Source organism: Cyprinus carpio, chromosome B7, assembly GCF_018340385.1.
Source record: "Cyprinus carpio isolate SPL01 chromosome B7, ASM1834038v1, whole genome shotgun sequence".
Lineage (NCBI taxonomy): Eukaryota > Metazoa > Chordata > Actinopteri > Cypriniformes > Cyprinidae > Cyprinus > Cyprinus carpio.
Window position 1 is genome coordinate 29502934 of NC_056603.1, and position 18619 is coordinate 29521552.

Genomic DNA, 18619 nt, shown 5'->3' on the forward strand with positions numbered 1-18619 from the left:
CCAACAGTAGAGGGATGGCGGGGTTTTTGGAGGGGGACGAGAAACAGGAGAATGGCTGGCAGCAGGCGGTTCTGGAGGTGACCATCTGACAAGCTACGCAATATCGCGTTCATAACCGAATGCGATTCATCTCCGAATATGACGCAATATTGCATAGCTTTTTAGCGAACTACAGCTCTGTGTAGTAAGTGCCTCTCCATTTAAAAGCAGGTGATGGACATTTACTACTAATCACTGAACCAGCTTTACTGACGAGACATGCATGACAATCACATGCGATTAATCGTACAGCCCTACCAGCGACCAAGGCGGAGGCAGGGATCTGGAAGCCTGCTGTGGAGCCAGAGCGACAGAGGACTGAGGTGGAGCCGGAGGGATGGAGGGATGAGGTGGAACCGAAGGATTGGAGTCCCGAGGCGGCGGATGGTCGACGACTGACCAAGGCGGAGCTGGAGGGACGATGAAGCCCGGCGGAGCTGGTGGACTGATGAGCCACAGTGGAGACGAGGAAGCTGAGCCATGGTGGACCCGACGGGCCGAGGCGGAGTCAGGGATTCTTGGCTGGAGGAGGAGACGAGGGATCCTCCAGCTACGACGCCGATGGAGACTGGCAGACCTGTGGCAATCCCACCGCACAGATGGTGGGCTGAGGGTGAGCAGAGGGGCTGACAGGCAGTAGCGGCAAAGGGGCAGAAGATGGCCGGGCTGAGGCAGCAATGGTGATATGAGGAGGCAGGAGAGGGAGGGTGGGTGGGGATTTGCCAGGGCTTTCAGGGAAGGTGTGCATTGCCCACACACAACAGATTGTCACTCCCAACACTGAAAGCACAGCAGACAGGGGAACAACCTCTCTGGTCGCCACAGGACAGACATAATTGTTCATACGTTGGCGGGAGAAGAATGGGCATGTTCACACATAAATCCCTGTTAGAGTCAATTGAGTCCTCAGCAGTGGTGCAGTGTGCTCCCTTGCATCATCCACAGGGGCACGCTCATTTGCCGGCTCTCGCACCTGTTCAGACGGTTCAGGCTCAAACTCCGAGGCGATCCTTAGCTCTGTTGCTCTCTTTGGCAATGGCTCGTCGGTCGCAGCGGGCTCTGGCTCTCAGTCTGCCGTGGGCTCTGGCTCAGGCTCTACGCAGCAGGGTGATGTTTGCTGGGCTCTGGGTCTGCAGTGGCACTGTTGAGATGCCCCTCGGCAGGGCCGATGGTGAATGGCAATTTGTTGCTCACCAGCACCCACTCCACAAAGGTGGCGAATGAATCCCAAGGTCCAGCTCTGGACAACCGTGCTTTGTACTCCTTGTTGAGATTCGTCAGGAAGAACCTGCAGAGGCTGCTTTCCGGATTGCTGGAATGATTGGCGACCTCCACGAAGATCGCCGAGTGGACCTTGAGAGGTATCTTCCTCTGCTCCAGCAGCAAGAGGAAGACATCGGGATGATGTCCCTGCCTCAAGAGGGGAAGGAGATACTTCAGGTAATCCATAAACGAAAAAAAAAACTGACAACAAGCGTAAACAAATCGGAAAGAAGGGGCGTCGCTACTTTAACTTTTTGAGGTCCAGTATTCTGTAACAGCTGTGTCGAAGAAGGCACACGAGAACGATGAAATAAAGTCGGCAGTAACTTCCGGTTCACGCAAACTTTAAGTCAATCTTATCTCCATCATTTTCCACTGTCATGTTTCCTCTTTTCCTCCTCTTGCGGCCGATGCACCACAAGGAAAAAGCAAGCACATCCAGCATAATGTGAGAGGGGGCCCCCTAGGGGGGATGCAGATGTATTGCTTCATGTTAATAATGACATTTCCGATTGTTCAAATGGTCAGCTGTTGGGGGCCCCCTCAAAATGCGGGGCCCCAGGCAATTGCCTGCCTTTCCTGCCTCTGGCTAAATGTATATTGCTTTAAGAATGCTTACATATTTGTACTGGAAGACAAAAATATTGAGGAAGAACTTCATTTTGCAGTAATAACAGACTATTACACATGGTAAAATTAAAGGGTCAGTTCACTCAAAAATAAAAGCCCTGTTATCATTTATCTCACGTTTTGCACCTTTTTTTCTGCTTTACACTGAAAGTGAATGACTGAAATTGTCATTCTGCTTGACATTTTCTGTCACTTTACATGGAATAAAGTCATATGGTTTTGGAACAATATCAGGCAAGTAAATGCTGTAGGCTAACTTTAATATAGGCCTGTGTGATCATTTGGTCAGCAGCTCATACATCCCTAGTTTGGCACATTGCTCTCAGGGGACACATACTGAGGGTTATTTTTAGTCTGGTAATAATAATCACTTTGACAATTCAGAAACTGCACTCATTTTAAAAAACTAAAGCTGTTTTTTTTCTCTTGATGGAGCCCTTTTATTATTGATAAAATTATTAATGAAATCTGTCAGTGTCTGTCTATCTATCTATCTATCTATCTATCTATCTAACTATCTATCTATCTAATAGATTAGTTTGTGGGAGGAGGAGAAAATAAAGAGAGCCAGTAAAGGCAAAGGAGAGCGAGGTCATCATTTGGTGCAGGCTTTGGTGTGGATGAGTACACGCATGAGCTGAGTCCTCCACACACACCGGCAAACTCTCCTCACGGAAGACTCACGATAACCGTCTCACGTAACACCGAATCGCAGTTTCCGTGTCGGTGATGTTCATGGTTATTAATAGGTTGCCGTGGTCTTCCGTCGTTTCCTTTGGACCATTCAGATCACCGGATCAGACGCGAGTGCGCAGTTTTTGAGGTGACATTACTAAGGAGGCTCAAGATTAATTTCATACGATTCAATTCGAACGCGGACTGGAACCGGAGGCGATGTTAATGGAGCCGCGCACGTCTTGTTGAGGATCCATCTGCACTCGTCCTCAATGGTCACCTTCTGTCCGAGTCTCTCTTTCTGCTTGCTGCAGTCCGCATCAGAGGATGTACGCGGAGGGAAGCACGCCAGACACTGAGCCAGACGAGTGCCAGAAGAAGACATCATGCTTCTCCAACATCAAAATTTTCCTCATATCAGAATGTGCCTTAATGTTGGCACAGGGCACTGTAGGAGCCTATCTGGTGAGTCGAGCCATTAACACACGCAGCTCATACTGCGTACGTACTGTATGTGGATGACATTGAATGGTGCCGGGTGCGCATCGCTTATCTTTTCCCTAAAGCGATAGAAATAAGCAGCATCGTGAGGTATAGGGCTTCTTGCGTGTGTATCGCGACTGCTTTATTTTCTTATGATTTAGAGGCTCTATAATGAAAAATGATTATCAGTCCAGTGAGTGGCCCTGTGGCAAACACCTCTCTCTCCTTTTCAGCATTATGTGCATCAGTGGCTCCAAGACAAGGTAATCTCAACGAACGATTACCTTATTTTGTCTTTGAGCCACTTACATGCACATAGAAATATGTTAGAATGATAACAGATATGTCAGAGCGATGAGATATGGCAAGCCGCTTTGGCATTTATTCCTTAAAATATGTTATGTTACTGTTACTGTATAACCTAGTACTAATTTTCTAATTACTAGAAGTAATCTGTTATTGACTAGTACTTTTTTCAATTTCACTATTTCCAATTAATATTCACTAGATGGAAAATAGATTTTAACTAGTGCATTTACAGTCATGTTTAAATGAATGTGCACCATCTCTGATAATAAAAAAAGGATTGCTATTAAATTTTATTGGGGGTCTTTGATTCCAGCTATTACGTATTTCAGTTGTTGTTGGTACTTATTTCAGTTTTTTTTTAAGTTTAAAAAAAATTATTATTCAAATAGCTACCATTAAGCTATATATACTATATATTTTCTTAGTATTCTAACCATATATACAACAAGAAAAAAGAAAACTAGGTAAGAAATGGCACTAAAACTCGTCCATAAAATGAGTTCATTCAAAGCCGCACAGACACATCCATGTGCATTCGGGCCCTTTTCGCAGATAGCCTTTAAGTTGTAATATTAACGTTATGTTGTATAATGGAATGTATTCTATATGAGATAAATGATGAGTTAAATCCCATTGATTAAAAACCTGCTATCAAATGCGTCAGTCTACTGGTCACCTTCAGCGCATGCAGCTCAAAACAGAAATGCAGAACATTAATAACTACTGTCATATACATAACGTTATAATGAGAGCACTATTTTGTGAAAAATGTTGTGAATTCATAGGGTGTCGCTGACGTTTAATGTTAACTATCTATTAATCAAAACATAAAACATTATTTACCCCATTTGTCTCTGCGAGGTGTCCGTTACACATTTTCCTTGTGTGTTAACGTCAGTAATTATGACTAATTATCGAATGCCTGGCTGCGTTTACACTTGGCACTAACGTGCGACCTGTATCCGGATGTTGTCCACATACACAAGACAAGTGTAAACGCGCTCCTGATTGGAATGTTATCCAATCAGTGTGTCCTGGTCCAGAGGTAGACGAGGACCCATTGTGATCGTTGGACGCATTGACTCTTATTAATGTATTTTGCCCCGCCCCCAAACATATGATTCGACTATCAGCAAGATTCGAAAATTCCGATTCGACTATGAAAATCCTTAGTCGGGGGCACCCATAGAATAAACGTTAAAATCGTCTTCCGTAGACTTCATGTTTAGCTTTCAGTACAAGAGATAGATGCACACAGTTACATCACTACATAAATACATCTGCTCTGTAGGATTGGGAGTATAGTGATATGATTGATTAGTCATTTTCTCATAGTCATTTTAACAATTTGACAACACTCATATGGATGTTTACATTTGATTTATACCTTCAATACGGCATCTATGTTCTTAACAAAATCTCACCAATCTATTATGTTATTTAAGATCCCTAAGCAATGAATGAAATATTGTGAGTTGTGAATATAGATTTTTTTAAATTAACAGACAACTAGTGATTTGGTGTCAGTTCAAATGTGCATACAGCTTTGTAACAGTGTATGTTTCTTTATATTTTAGGTCAGTGTCCTCACCACGCTAGAGCGACGTTTCAACTTGCAGAGCGCTGACGTGGGTGTGATCGCCAGCAGCTTTGAGATTGGCAACCTTGCCCTTATCCTATTCGTCAGCTACTTTGGGGCCAGGGCCCATCGGCCGCGGCTGATTGGTTGTGGGGGCATCGTAATGGCGCTGGGAGCGTTACTGTCAGCGCTGCCAGAGTTCTTGACCCACCAGTATGAATATCAGTCTGGAGAGTCACGACCAGTGGGACAGGGAAAGGATGTGTGCTCCAATACAAGTCGAGCAGGGCTCTCTGATCCTGGTTACATCTGTGGGAATAGAACCAATACCAACATGATGTACCTGCTACTGATCGGAGCTCAAATGCTTCTGGGGATTGGAGCGACACCCGTACAGCCTCTGGGTGTGTCTTACATCGATGATCATGTCAGACGAGAAGACTCTTCCCTTTATATTGGTGAGAGTGATCTGCACAACCTTTTTGTGTTATGTACACCCCCTCAGCCCTATCAGTAAGGCTAAGGTGCCGTGACATCATCGGTATTGTAGATGACAAACCTAGCCAGTAGCACCTATATTTTACTGCTAGGTACTTGAAAAAAAGTAATACATTTATTTCATACCATAGTTAAAATCTTTTACCATATTAACTGACATATAGCTTGAGACTTACTAATATAAACATGATAATTAAAGTATCTGGTGTACTACTTGCGCACAATGCACATTTCTTATTATTAAGCCTAAATGTGTTTTAATGTCCCTATTGATGAGGATTGAATGATCTTGAATAATATCGGCCTTTAAATGCAAGTTTACATAAAGGATACTTGCAGTAGTTCCACTTTAGCACAATCAAATATACTTCAGTATATCTTTAGTTGGACTTCAGCACTACTTAGGCACAATTAAAGTGCATTTAAATTAGTTGTTCCAATTTAGCAGACTAGCAGTCTGTGAAAGTGCAGGGTATTACATAAATATGTAAATGTATTTGTAGTATATACTTAGCATGAAATAAATGTATTTCAAATACATTTTAGTAAATTAATTTTTCACTAGGCCTACTACAAATATAGGAAACATGCACACATTATACACATAATTTTGTTCTCTTACCTAATAAGGAACAGAATTATTAGTAGAGCGATGGGTACTTGGCAACTAGGGGTTCTTGGATTTTGATTTAATTTTATGAAAACTATTATTAATAACCTTTATTAAAACGATTAATTATAATTATCGCTATAATACTTATAATAATATTAAATAGTAATAATAATAAATGATTTATTAGTTCAGATTAGTTAATGTTAGCTATTGTTAACAAATGTAAAGTTTACCAAAAATAAAAATAAAAATATTGTACACTATTGGTTGTAATATTGGTTCATAATACCTAATATAATATACCTAATATATAGAACATTATTGTAAAATGTTACAGATTAATTGTTCTTAACAGACTTATTTGCCTTAATCTGTTTTACTCCATTCTATGAAAGAACAACAGCACCTGCTTAAAAAGCTCCCCTTTTGCATTTGAACCAGGTGCCATGGCAATCACCAGCATCTACACAAAACAATAGGAAACAGTGAACTAGAAGTGTAATAGGTTGGAGCTAGAGAGTTTGTGTTTGTTACCACAGTAGCCTGAGAAAGACTCTTTGGATATATCTCACAAAATGTTTTAGAAGCTGTATTTTAAAGGCCCTCAAATGGCACTACTTGAACCCCTGCAAAAGCACCTATAAATGTGCTGGTCAGGCACTAAAAGAAACACTACAAAGTACTATTGTTGTTTTAGGGTATATCATGTAGCAGTACCGTCAATATCCTGTTGTTGCAGCAATTACAGCACTTACTATTATTAATGTTTTATAAGCCACAAAAGGTTGTATCCTTAGTGCATCCTGCATCTTGGAGGACTCTCTGGCAGAAAGCCATTGTATGAAGATACACAAACAGCATAGATATTGTATATGGCTGGAATAGCTATAGTAGTTTAGGTTTGCAGCAAACTCACTTGGGACATTTCCAAGAATCAAGCTTAGACCCATTGGTTTAGTGTAGTGCGCCACTGTCTTAATCTCCTGTTGCCATGTTGTTAAGGAGTAAACAAGAAGCAATGATGGCCTTCGGTGCCTGTTACTTCTGCTATGAAGCTAATGTGTGCTGGCTGCTCTGTCATCCCTCAGGCAGCACACTCTCCCTTTCTCTCTATTCTTCTCACTCTCTTTCTCTCGCATGACTACAATAATTCTCCATACATTTGATACAAATAAGGAACAGATCATCCCCAGATTTTAATGTCTTAAAAATCTCCTGAAATGAAACCCTAGCATGGAAATTGATCAATGTATGACTGTTATAGCTAGTTGAGTAGCGTTCAAAGGCCCAGAAGATAGTTGGGAATGTCTGTGGGTTTGCATGTGTGTGCTTTGTCTCCTTTCCTGCATTGTTTCTGATGTATTTGCATTGAGCTGACTAGTCTGTCTATGAGCATTAATGTCTGTGCAACCCAGGCAAGGTTCTTTCTCTCTTCCTTTTGCGTCTTTTAATCCTTTTTAGCCTTTAAACTGGACCTATCTCTCATTTAAGCAAAATATAAACTAGCACAAACATGAACATCCTCTTTGGAGAAAGACTTTGCTGGTGGGCATGGTGGAATCAAGTTATTTAGCTGTTTGATCACAGAGGCTCTGGTGAACAGAAATGCATTTGGTGTCTTTTGCAAAGGCGCAAGCAGAAAGGCCTATCTGTTTTAAGTGAATTATCCAGCATCTGTATTTATACTGAATACCAGAGTAAGAGACCTGATCTAGGATTACATTCTCTTGTGAGGGGTAACATTGCAAGATGCTTAATCAAGTTTCATCCAGGCTAATGGATAAAACTAAAACACTTTTTAAAGATCAGAGTAAATACACCATTAAAGGTCATATTACACACCTTTCTGCCCTCTTAACTTTACAGCAAGGAGATGAGGTTCATTCTTTTCATAGTAAAGGCTAGTTCACACCAAGGATGATGACTGTATGGGTAACTATAAAGTTTTATAATAATTACGCCGTTTACACAATGTTTTCAGCCAAAAACGGGAAACTTTTTATGCGTTTGCCTGTTTGTTTACACGACAACAATGTTTTGGGGACTGAAAACGCATATTTTTGAAAACAGGTTTCAAAGTGCAAGTTTTTGAAAACGCCACTGTTATTGTTTCCGTGTAAACACCCAAAACGGGAATCTTTGAAAACGGTGACATCATGCACGTGCGTAGTACGTGCTAGGTATGAAGACATGCGCAGTACATGTCGATTTTAAAGGCAATTATTTCACACTAAGTATACTACAGATAAATTTTCATATTTATGTACTTAATAAAATAATCTGTAATTATACTTTTAGCATACTAAATTGGAACAACTACTTAATGTACTTAATGCACTTTAATTGTGCAGAAGTAGCGCTGAAGTCCAATTAAAGATAAACTTAGTATATTTGATCATGCTGAAGTGGAACTATTGCAAGTACACTTCAGGTACACTTTAAATATTTTGCATTTAAAGACCAGTATTTAGTACAGTACAGTTTCCACAGAATATAGATAGATATTGTAAGAAATGATTCTTTAGCACCAAATCTGAATTTTAGAATGAAAATTCTGTTTAGCCATCTCAGGAATAAATTCCAAATAAATTGTTATTTTAAAATTAACTGATTTTATTGTAGTTTTGATCAAATGAATGCAGCACATAGTGCAAATGAAAATGGTGAGCATAAGAAAAAAATACAGGCCTAAACTTTTGAATAGTAGAGTAATCATTTGGTAAGTAGGCATGTAATGCATAAGAGAATGAACAGTCAGTTGGCGATTGGTCATTATCACAAAATAATCCCCTTCAGGATGAAACAAGATTATCCCATCAGCTGTGTCTCATTATCTCTCACGTTAATTTATAGAAGTATATGACTGTTTGTGTACTTCAGTGTTCTCTGTTAATGATTATGCTGTGCTGCTTCTGTGTCTGGACAGATAATTACTCGCCGAAGGGTAGAACATCTGATGGTACAACCTGTACCAACACATGCTCAATCTATATGTTGGCCTCTACTCTTTTAGTATTCCCACAAGATATGATAATCAACAGAGAAATTTGTGTATTTATCAGCTTTCACATAAACGCATCAGATGCCGGTTATTGCAGTGATGATGTAGATTATGTAAATTACCTGTTTCACCCAGAGAATATTTAAAATGCACAAAATAACTAAATGAAATTGCTCTTTTACTTTGGGCTACTTTAGGTTCTCTCTCCGAATAGAATATGATATTTTAATATTTCTCCTTCTGTAATAGTTCTAATAAAAATAATAATAAACTAAAACGCTGCCCTAAATAGAGGCTATTTACTGTACATAAGTGGCTAGATTATTAGTGTAAATGCCTTGTTAATATCTGAAGGGTTTGAGTAAAGGGTTTTTGAATAAACTTCATTTAAGTGCAAGACAACAGTTTAGCAACACTTTGCATGTATGAATAACTTCTTTGACTCTGTCTTTGGTATTGCATTACAGGTATCTTATTCTCTACACTGGTGTTTGGACCAGCCTGTGGTTTTATTCTTGGCTCTCTGTGCACCAAAGTTTATGTTGATGCAGTCTTCATTGACACAAGTAAGTGCCGGCATCAAAAATGGACACACTGAAATATGAAATATATGAATGAAATTTTTTTTGTAAGTGGATTAAGATAAAGGCACGCTGTTAAATCAATACATGTAATGAAACACAGTGTCTCAGTAAATATCTCATCAGATCTCTGTTCGCTCCTAACAGCCACTCTGGACATCACTCCTGACGATCCGCGCTGGATCGGTGCCTGGTGGGGCGGATTTATCATCTGTGGCCTTTTCCTCTTCCTCTCCTCGCTTTTCATGTTTGGGTTCCCGCAGTCTCTGAACGAGCCTGGGGAGGGCCCGGGGGGTGAGAGTGAACAGGCCATGCTGCCTGCTGAGCTGGTGCAGGAGTATGAAGGAGTCAAAGCCTCAGATGACCCAGTGATCAACACTGGCCTCACCTGCTGCCAGCACCTGCAGGGTGAGAGAGAGGACAAGACAAAGAGAGTCTAAACACACACAGGTCATGCATTAGGTTTTATAGGCCATCGTACATTAAATAAATAATCATTTTGTTTGATTTGTCATTGCTGTCAGTTCATTATTTATAGTAGTTTTAGAAGAAGGCTCAAAAGGGACTTTTAAACAGGGTCTGGGGACCCCCCAGAGAGAATAAATAAAATTGATCCATCTATAAATCAATTCTCCAAACTGCTTGTCCTATGTACATTTGTGGGGATGCTGTAGAAAAAGTTAAATTGTTTAATGCAATATTTTTAACACATTTATTTTATATTCCTATTGTTTTATCACAATTAATTGAAGACAAATTATTATTTATTTATTTTTTTTGGGGGGGGGGGTTCTTTATGATACTACAAGGCCAGTAATTCAATTTTGGAAAGTGTTGTCTTCATTTTATCATGCTTTGTATTTTCTTACACAGTTTAAATGGGTCTTTAAATATAAAAATCAACAGCTCTCATTATATTGAATAAAAGGAACCCTTAAAAGGGGGCATCAAATTTGCAGATCCTTGACATGATTTTAAAAATGAGTCTAATTTCTTCTCAGTTATCCCTAAGGTGACTAAGCATCTGCTGTCCAACCCGGTTTTCACCTGTGTCATTCTCGCTGCCTGCATGGAAATCGCTGTGGTGGCTGGATTTGCTGCCTTCCTAGGGAAATATCTCGAACAGCAGTTCAACCTCTCAACGTCCTCCGCTAATCAGCTCCTAGGTAGACGAAAACTGAATATTTTCAAAACTGCACAAAAACATCCAACTCATAAAATGCTGTTTCATATGAAATCCCTGCAACTAACTGAAAGCTGCCTATCAAATCTGTGTGTTTTCAGGTATGACAGCAATCCCCTGTGCTTGTCTGGGCATTTTCCTGGGTGGGCTCCTGGTGAAGAAGTTGAATCTGTCTGCGTTAGGGGCTATTCGTCTGGCTATGCTAGTCAATATCATCTCTACGGCCTGCTACGTCTCCTTCCTCTTCCTTGGCTGTGATACGGGCCCGGTCGCTGGGGTTACTGTTGCCTATGGCAACGAGTGAGTAGAGCGCTTCACCATAAAAGCCTCACACAAATTTTTAATGATCCACAACAATTGGCAATAAATACAGACACTCAGAGTATAAAGACTTTAGTGTTCACATCACAGAAGCACTAAGCTGAATTGCAGCATTAATTTTACAGAGGTTCAGACTCACTAAACTATGAATTTGAAGGGAACATGTGGTCCTTGTTTCATCCCATATTCATTCTCTCCATTTAGGAGCCTAGGTTCATGGGAGCGGACGGAGGCCACGTGTCTGTCAGGCTGTAATTGTTACACGTCTTCTCTAAGCCCAGTCTGTGGCTCCAATGGCATTACCTACCTCTCTGCCTGCCTGGCTGGCTGCACTAAAACCGTGAGTCTCCTCCCACATCCATTCATATTCATACAGATCAATAAACTCAGACATTCATCTGCCTCCAGGGGTCATTTAAATAAGAACTCTTTTAAGCATGCTCATTTTTTCCACTTTTGGATAAACAAGTTCCCTATAAATCCTGTTTCCTCCATTGAATAAACATTTTAAAAGGTAATTGCGACTTTTTATCTCACAATTCAGACATTTTTCTCAGAATTGCAACACATTTGAGACTTTATAGCATGCAATTCAGACTTTATAGATTGCAACTGCAAGTTTCTTTCACACAATTCTATTGAAAAACAAAGTCAGATTTGCAGGAAAGTATGGTGGACCAGTAGTGCACAACTCAATGAAATCTCCACCACACAACGTAAACAAGTCGCAACATAATGAAATTGGCACAACACAATGGAAACAAGTTGCAACACAACGGAATCAAGTTACAACACAACAAAATTGGCAAAACACAATGGAAACAAGTCGCAACTAGGGGTGGGGGAAAATCGATACAACATAGTATCGGGATATTTTCCACGGCAATACTGTATCAATACACGGATGACAAGTATCGATCTTTTATTATACTATTTGATAGAATAATAACATCAATTTCTTTACAGCCCACTAGATGGTGGTTTTGAGTTTTTTTTTCTGGTGAGGTCAGCTGGGTCACCTTCAGCATACAGTAAGTCAGTAAAATAAAGATGGCACCATCATGGAAAGTTATCAGGAAAGCCCCGTCCACATTTAAATCAGATGTAAGACTGTTTTATTTATTTTAAATTTAACAGTAATTTACTTTCAAATACCCCAATTGCTGAAGGGTCTGCACAAATTTTTTGTAAAAGTTCAAGTTGCATTGTTCAAAATACCTGTAGTAGCACAGCAGTGTATAACTATTTACATTTAATTAAGGTAGACTAGATTAGACTGTAATACAAATAATTGAGTTTGCCAGGTGCATACAACATTTTTGACAGGTTTTCATGAAAGTGTTGGTCAGTTTGTCTGCTTGAGAATCCCTTTTTGCACTGCACCAATAAAACTGAAGTGAGATAAACTGAGAAATGTTTATTTTTAGTTAAAACAGATGTTGCCAAAGTTTTCATTTGGGGACATAATTTGAAGTTGCTAAAAGGTAATAAATTACAATATAACACAGAATATCGCAATATATTTAAAATCACAATAATATTGTATCGTGACACAAGTATAGTGATAATATTGTATCGTGAAGCATCTGGTGATTCCAACCCCTAGTCGCAACATAACGAAATTGGCACAACACAATGGAAACATGCTACATCACAACAGAAACAAGTTGCAACACAACGGAAACAAGTCGCAACATAACGAAATTGGCACAACAAAATGGAAACAAGCCACAACACAATGAAATTAGTCCTATGCGTTGTGTTGTGGAGATTTCGTTGTGTTATGCAATACTGGGCCACCATAGAAAATTGTATCAGAATTGAGTTTTTATCCATCAGTTCTGTCTATCTTGCAATTGTGTTTATATCTCGCAAATGTGAGTTAATATAACACAATTCTATGTAAAAAGTCAGAATTACAAGACAAAAAGTCTCAATTACCAATTTTCCTTTTGGTGTTGGAAACGGGCTTCCATAGTCCCCTTTGTCTCAAATCTTAGGTTGTTTTTTCTCCTGATGGTCGCCTGGAAATCCCCAGAGCAGCGCTTAAGATCCATCATGAAATATGCACTCAGATCTGCTCTCCCTCCTCTCTTTCTCAGAATCTGACAGGCTGTAAGTGCATCGCCCATGGCGACGGGCCTGGTACAGCCATGCCGGGGAAGTGCTCCAACCCGGGCTGTCAGCAGGCCTTCCTCACATTCTTAGCAGTAGTGTGCGCATGCAGCATGATCGGAGCCATGGCCCAGACTCCATCCGTCATCATCCTGATCAGGTAATGCCGCTGACATCCTCTGAATTAAAAAAAAAATGTTAAGGAGTCTTAATTGGTCAAATTTTCATCTGCACATCATAATGAACTATTATGTACTAAACCATTAGTTGTTGTTGTCTGTAGAACTGTGAGCCCAGAGCTGAAGTCGTATGCCCTTGGAGTTCTCTTCCTGTTGCTCCGGCTGCTGGGTAAGATATTTGCATAACAAGTAACACCTACAGTGTCTCTGCAGGATAATTTTACAATTTCTTTACAATATTATAGTTTGGTTACACTACACATACACACTACCATTTAAAATAATTTTTACAAAAATGTTTGAGTCTGTAAGATTCTTTGATGATTTTAAAAGAAATCTCTTAGGCTGTGTTCTAGACTGCCAGAATATTTTTTTTTTGCATATCCATATTTTATCCCAGTGTGGACTGCAAAAAAAAAAAAACAACAACAACAAAAAAAAAAAACACATGAAATGTGATTTTTCTACTCTGAATCAAACCACATTTGGAGGAGGTTTAAAATGCGATTCCAGTCAGGTTTTTACAGATGCATCTCAGTCTAGATGCTCTGGCTGCTCTAATCAGATTTCAAATGGTCTTTTGCATCTCTTAACGCAACACACAATGATAATGTCAAAATCAGTGACGTAAATGCCGAGGAGGATTCACACAGTGACTATAGCATTGAACACCACAAGTTATCTTGTGCGACAAAGGAATTCTGCACTGCAACGAAAACTGATTGCTTATTTGGAGAGCAAGATTTTTTTTTTGCATCCCTTTTGAAAGCCTTGTCACATATGTGGGTACACCTATATTACCAAAGCAACCCATGCAGATAGTTTGGTTATGTCTTTATACACAAATCTGGTTTGTACCAATTAGTAGTTAACATTTATTTTAATATATTTTGAATTATTATAAGTTGAATTTTCAGTAGCCATTACTCTAGTCTTCAGTGTCACATGATCCTTCAGAAACCACTGTAATATGATTTGGTGCTCAAGAAAAAAAATATATTTTCAGTGTTGAAAAACATTGGTGCTTAAAGGGATACTCCACCCCAAAATGAAAATTTTGTCATTAATCACTTACCCCCATGTTGTTCCAAACCCGTAAAAGCTTTGTTCGTATTCGGAACACAATTTAACATATTTTGGATGAAAACTGGGAGGCTTGAGACTGTCCAATAGACTGCGAAGTAAATTACACTGTCAAGGTCCAGAAAAGTATGAAAAGCATCTTCGGAATACTCCATCTGCCATCAGTTTCAACCGTAACGTTATGTAGCAACAAGAATACTATTTGTACACAAAGAAAACAAAAATAATGACTTTATTCAACAATTTGTCTCCTCTGTGTCTCTCCACATCACCGTAGTGCCATTTTGACAATTCTCAGGCGGCGTATGCTCTTCTGTGTCAGCTGCGCTGCACTGATGCGCTGTTTTCTTTCAAATCAAAACGTAAATGTATGTAGAAAACGTATCCTTGTGGCGCGGCTGACACCACCTGCGTACTTCTCAGATTCTCCAAAATGGCGCTACGGTGATGTGGGGAGAGACAGGAGACAAATTGTTGAATAAAGTCGTTATTTTTGTTTTCTTTGTGTACAAAAAGTCTTGTCATTGTTTCATAACGTTACGGTTGAATCACTGATGGCAGATGGACTGCTCTGACTATGCTTTTCATACTTTCTGGACCTTGACAGTGTTATTTTTTTGGCAGTCTATGGGACAGTCTCAAGCCTCCCGGTTTTCATCCAAAATATCTTAAATTGTGTTCCGAAGACAAAGCTTTTATGGGTTTGGAACGACATGGGGGTAAGTGATTAATGGCAAAATTTTCATTTTGGGGTGGAGTATCCCTTAAATATTTTTGTGGAAACTGATACATTTGATAAGGATTCTTCGAATAGAAAGTTCAAAGAACAGCATTATTTGAAACAGAAATCTTTTGTGACATTTAAAAATGTCTTTACTGTTACTTTTGATGCGTTCTTGCCAAATAAAATTATTTCTTTCGAAATGAAAAACTCTTGAATGGTTACAAATTTCTCAAGCTCATAAAAGCTAATTTTTACATTAAAGCAAAAATCTTATCGGGGCATTGGAAATAAGTATTAAAAACAAGTACAGTACAGTCAGCCATGTTTTCCACGTTCCAGGTTTCATTCCTCCACCTCTGATCTTTGGCATCGGCATTGACTCCACCTGCCTACTATGGAGCTCCGTATGTGGCATTAAAGGGGCCTGCATGCTTTACGACAACATAACCTACCGTTACCTTTACGTCAGCATCGCTATCGTTCTCAAATCCAGCGCCTTCATTCTCTATGCCGTCACCTGGCAGTGTCTGCGTCAGAACTACTCCAGGTACATTAAGAACAGTGAGGACTACCTGACCCCAAGCCAGCTGTTCGCCTCCAACCTCACCCTGGACAATCTGGGCAAGGACATTGCACAGAACCCTTCCAGCCGTACCAAGTTCATTTACAACCTCGATGACCACGCCTGGAGCGAGAACATGGAGTCAGCCATATAATCCCACCCCAAAGAGGGCCAGCCGGCCTATATGCACATGCTAATTTAGTCTCATATCGCTTTTATTCAAAAGAAAGTCCATATATAAGCCGATTTCTGCACATTTCCGCTGCCTGGGAGTAATAGGCACTCTTTTAGCATATCCAGGGTGTTTTGACTAAACAGAGCCAAATGAATTTGACTGTTACTGTAGTCAGGACTTGTATGATATGTGGAGATGAAACGCATCCATCATATTAGGGGATGTGCTAGGTTGCAGTTCCAAAACTGAACAATTAATCTTCCATAAGTCAAAACTAGCCCCAGCTTACATATACAAGCACCTTTTTAGGTTTCATTTTGGATGGTCTTTTTAGTATTTTTTTAAGAAATGTAAAGAATATTAGCATATAAGTTCTATGAGATATTAGCTAATACGTTTACTCGAATATTATGAGGCTATGGAAATTTCTGTCTATTTTTATGGAGGGTCTTAGAAAGCTTGATGTTATTACTCGATATCTCCTCTGTACAGGCATTAGACTATTAAAAACGTAGATACAAGTGCAGAGTTCACACACGTCATGTAACCTATTAATCAATCTAAAAACATAATAGTGAACATTTTAGGCCCATGTCTGTGAAAACGTATAGCTTGAATAGGCAAAAGGTTCATTCGTTTTGTGATGCTTCGCCATTTGTCACCTGCAGTGATTTAAACTAAAGCAACATGCAGCATTAACCAATAGTTGTTATCAAACAGAGGACATTGAAGGATGGAAGGATGGATTTATTTCAATGCATGCAGGTATTGCATGTTGATGCATCAGAGTAGGCGCATGGGAATTTTAAGAGATAAATTGTTTCGGTGAAGGTAGACATTTCCCTTCTATTACTCCAGCATCTTCTTAAGTGGTGTTTTATAATAGTATTATGGCACCTTATGTACTTTTTTCTTCCAATCTGTCATCAATATGTTCAAGGAAATTCGCTTGGAAGACCAAATGGTAAGATTAACAAAGTTTTACAACAGTACGTTGTAAAACTTTTTTTTCTTTAATGTTGCAATATACGAAGCAAGTAAATAAAGAAATGATTTATGAACTACTAAAATGTCAATCTTAGTTACATAAAATAATAATGAACAAAAATGAAAAAATTACTTATTTCAAACATTTTTGTATGACATTGGACCTAAGAATTTCTTTAATATACTCATGAATTATTTTCTATGCTTTTTATTAAAAAAAAAGACAAAAATGTAAAAAAAAAAAAAAAAAAGGACAGGAAGGTGGTAGATCTATGGTAATCTAATAAAGCTAAATGCTCTTTATAGAGGAAAATGATTTGTTTTTCTGCTGCTTTTCAAAGATGGTTTACTGGATGCAAGTACACTTAAGAGACCCACATGGGGCAAAACCCAAATGTAAATGGCTTCCCAAGCATATTATTTTAATGCACTGCAATATATGCCGAAACGCTTGATTGCTTGAATGTTGAGGCCGGTGTCAATACAAACGGGATGATATAAGAATGATGTCATTGTTTATATAATCATTCCTCTCTATAGATAATTCATTACCGTAAAAGTGCCAAAGTGATGCCATTTAAGTTTCCGAGAGGCAGTTTTCATAATGCTGGAATTGTATATTACCGCGAGATGCTTTATTGTATTGTACGTAGACATATGTGATATCTTAAGCAACCATTACACCTTGTACATAGTGACATTTAAGTCTATTCTCTCCAGAATGTAGAACATAGCGATGCTTTAGGCTTTTACAGGTGATGTTACAAGTCTTAACTTTGGACAAAATATATATTATTGTTAACTGCAGATGGAGATTATGTTATGCTTACAGAGGAATGTTGTGGTATATTTTTCTACCCATGTCTGTATTATGAAGCTTATGTGTAATGACCATAAAAGGTGTACGAGTAAAAAAAAAAAAAAAAAAAAACTATCTGCACTAAAATATCGTCTCTGCATTTTTATTATGAAACTCTGTTATTATGAAATTCTCTGTTGACCAAGCAAAGGTCTCTGCACATAAAGCATTTATCACAGAACAGGATTATAGCGAATGAACATGAAACTGAATTATTTACAAGCACCTTTGAGCTTTACTTCAAACTTTGGTGATTCGGAAGGCTGTCTTCAGATTATGTAATATGCATCTTGCACTTGTTTTCTATCTTAAGGCAAATAGGACTGTTTCTGCATTCTTTTTTAAAAGTCAGTATCATAGATTTTTTGGCTAATATCATACTACACAAATGTGCTGAATAAGTGCAGCATTAGTAGGTTGTTCTCATTTACACAGCTGAATATGTTAGCCTCTATAATTATATAGTAAATACTGGACTGAAAACATTAACCTTGAAAAATTAGTTTCAAATCCATACTGTAATCCACCAATTATGGCAGTGAATTCCCCTTGAGTGTAGGGGGCTCTAAAAATATAAGCAACTATATACACGTCTGCTTTAAATCGGTTTTCTTCGCTCAGGCTGTATTCAGTTTTACAGTCATGACCTCAAATGTCTGCAGCATCTAAAAATATAGAAGGCTTTACTTAGTTTTCACATTAGCATGCAAGGAATTTAAAATTGCTTTAAAAGGCACTGATACATTTGAGTCTCTAACAC

At 39.0% G+C, this 18619-nt stretch overlaps 1 protein-coding gene across 1 annotated transcript; it reads left to right on the forward strand.

The window, feature by feature from the left end:
• Window positions 1–2524: 2524 nt before the first annotated feature.
• On the forward strand, window positions 2525–17930 carry LOC109054138 (solute carrier organic anion transporter family member 3A1-like). Its single transcript, XM_042728262.1, has 10 exons — window positions 2525–3072; window positions 4977–5436; window positions 9558–9656; window positions 9819–10079; window positions 10673–10837; window positions 10956–11154; window positions 11380–11515; window positions 13278–13450; window positions 13574–13638; window positions 15616–17930. The coding sequence occupies exons 1-10, from the start codon at window positions 2935–2937 to the stop codon at window positions 15990–15992; spliced, it is 2073 nt and encodes a 690-aa protein (XP_042584196.1). The 5' UTR covers window positions 2525–2934; the 3' UTR covers window positions 15993–17930.
• The last annotated feature ends 689 nt before the right edge of the window (window positions 17931–18619 follow it).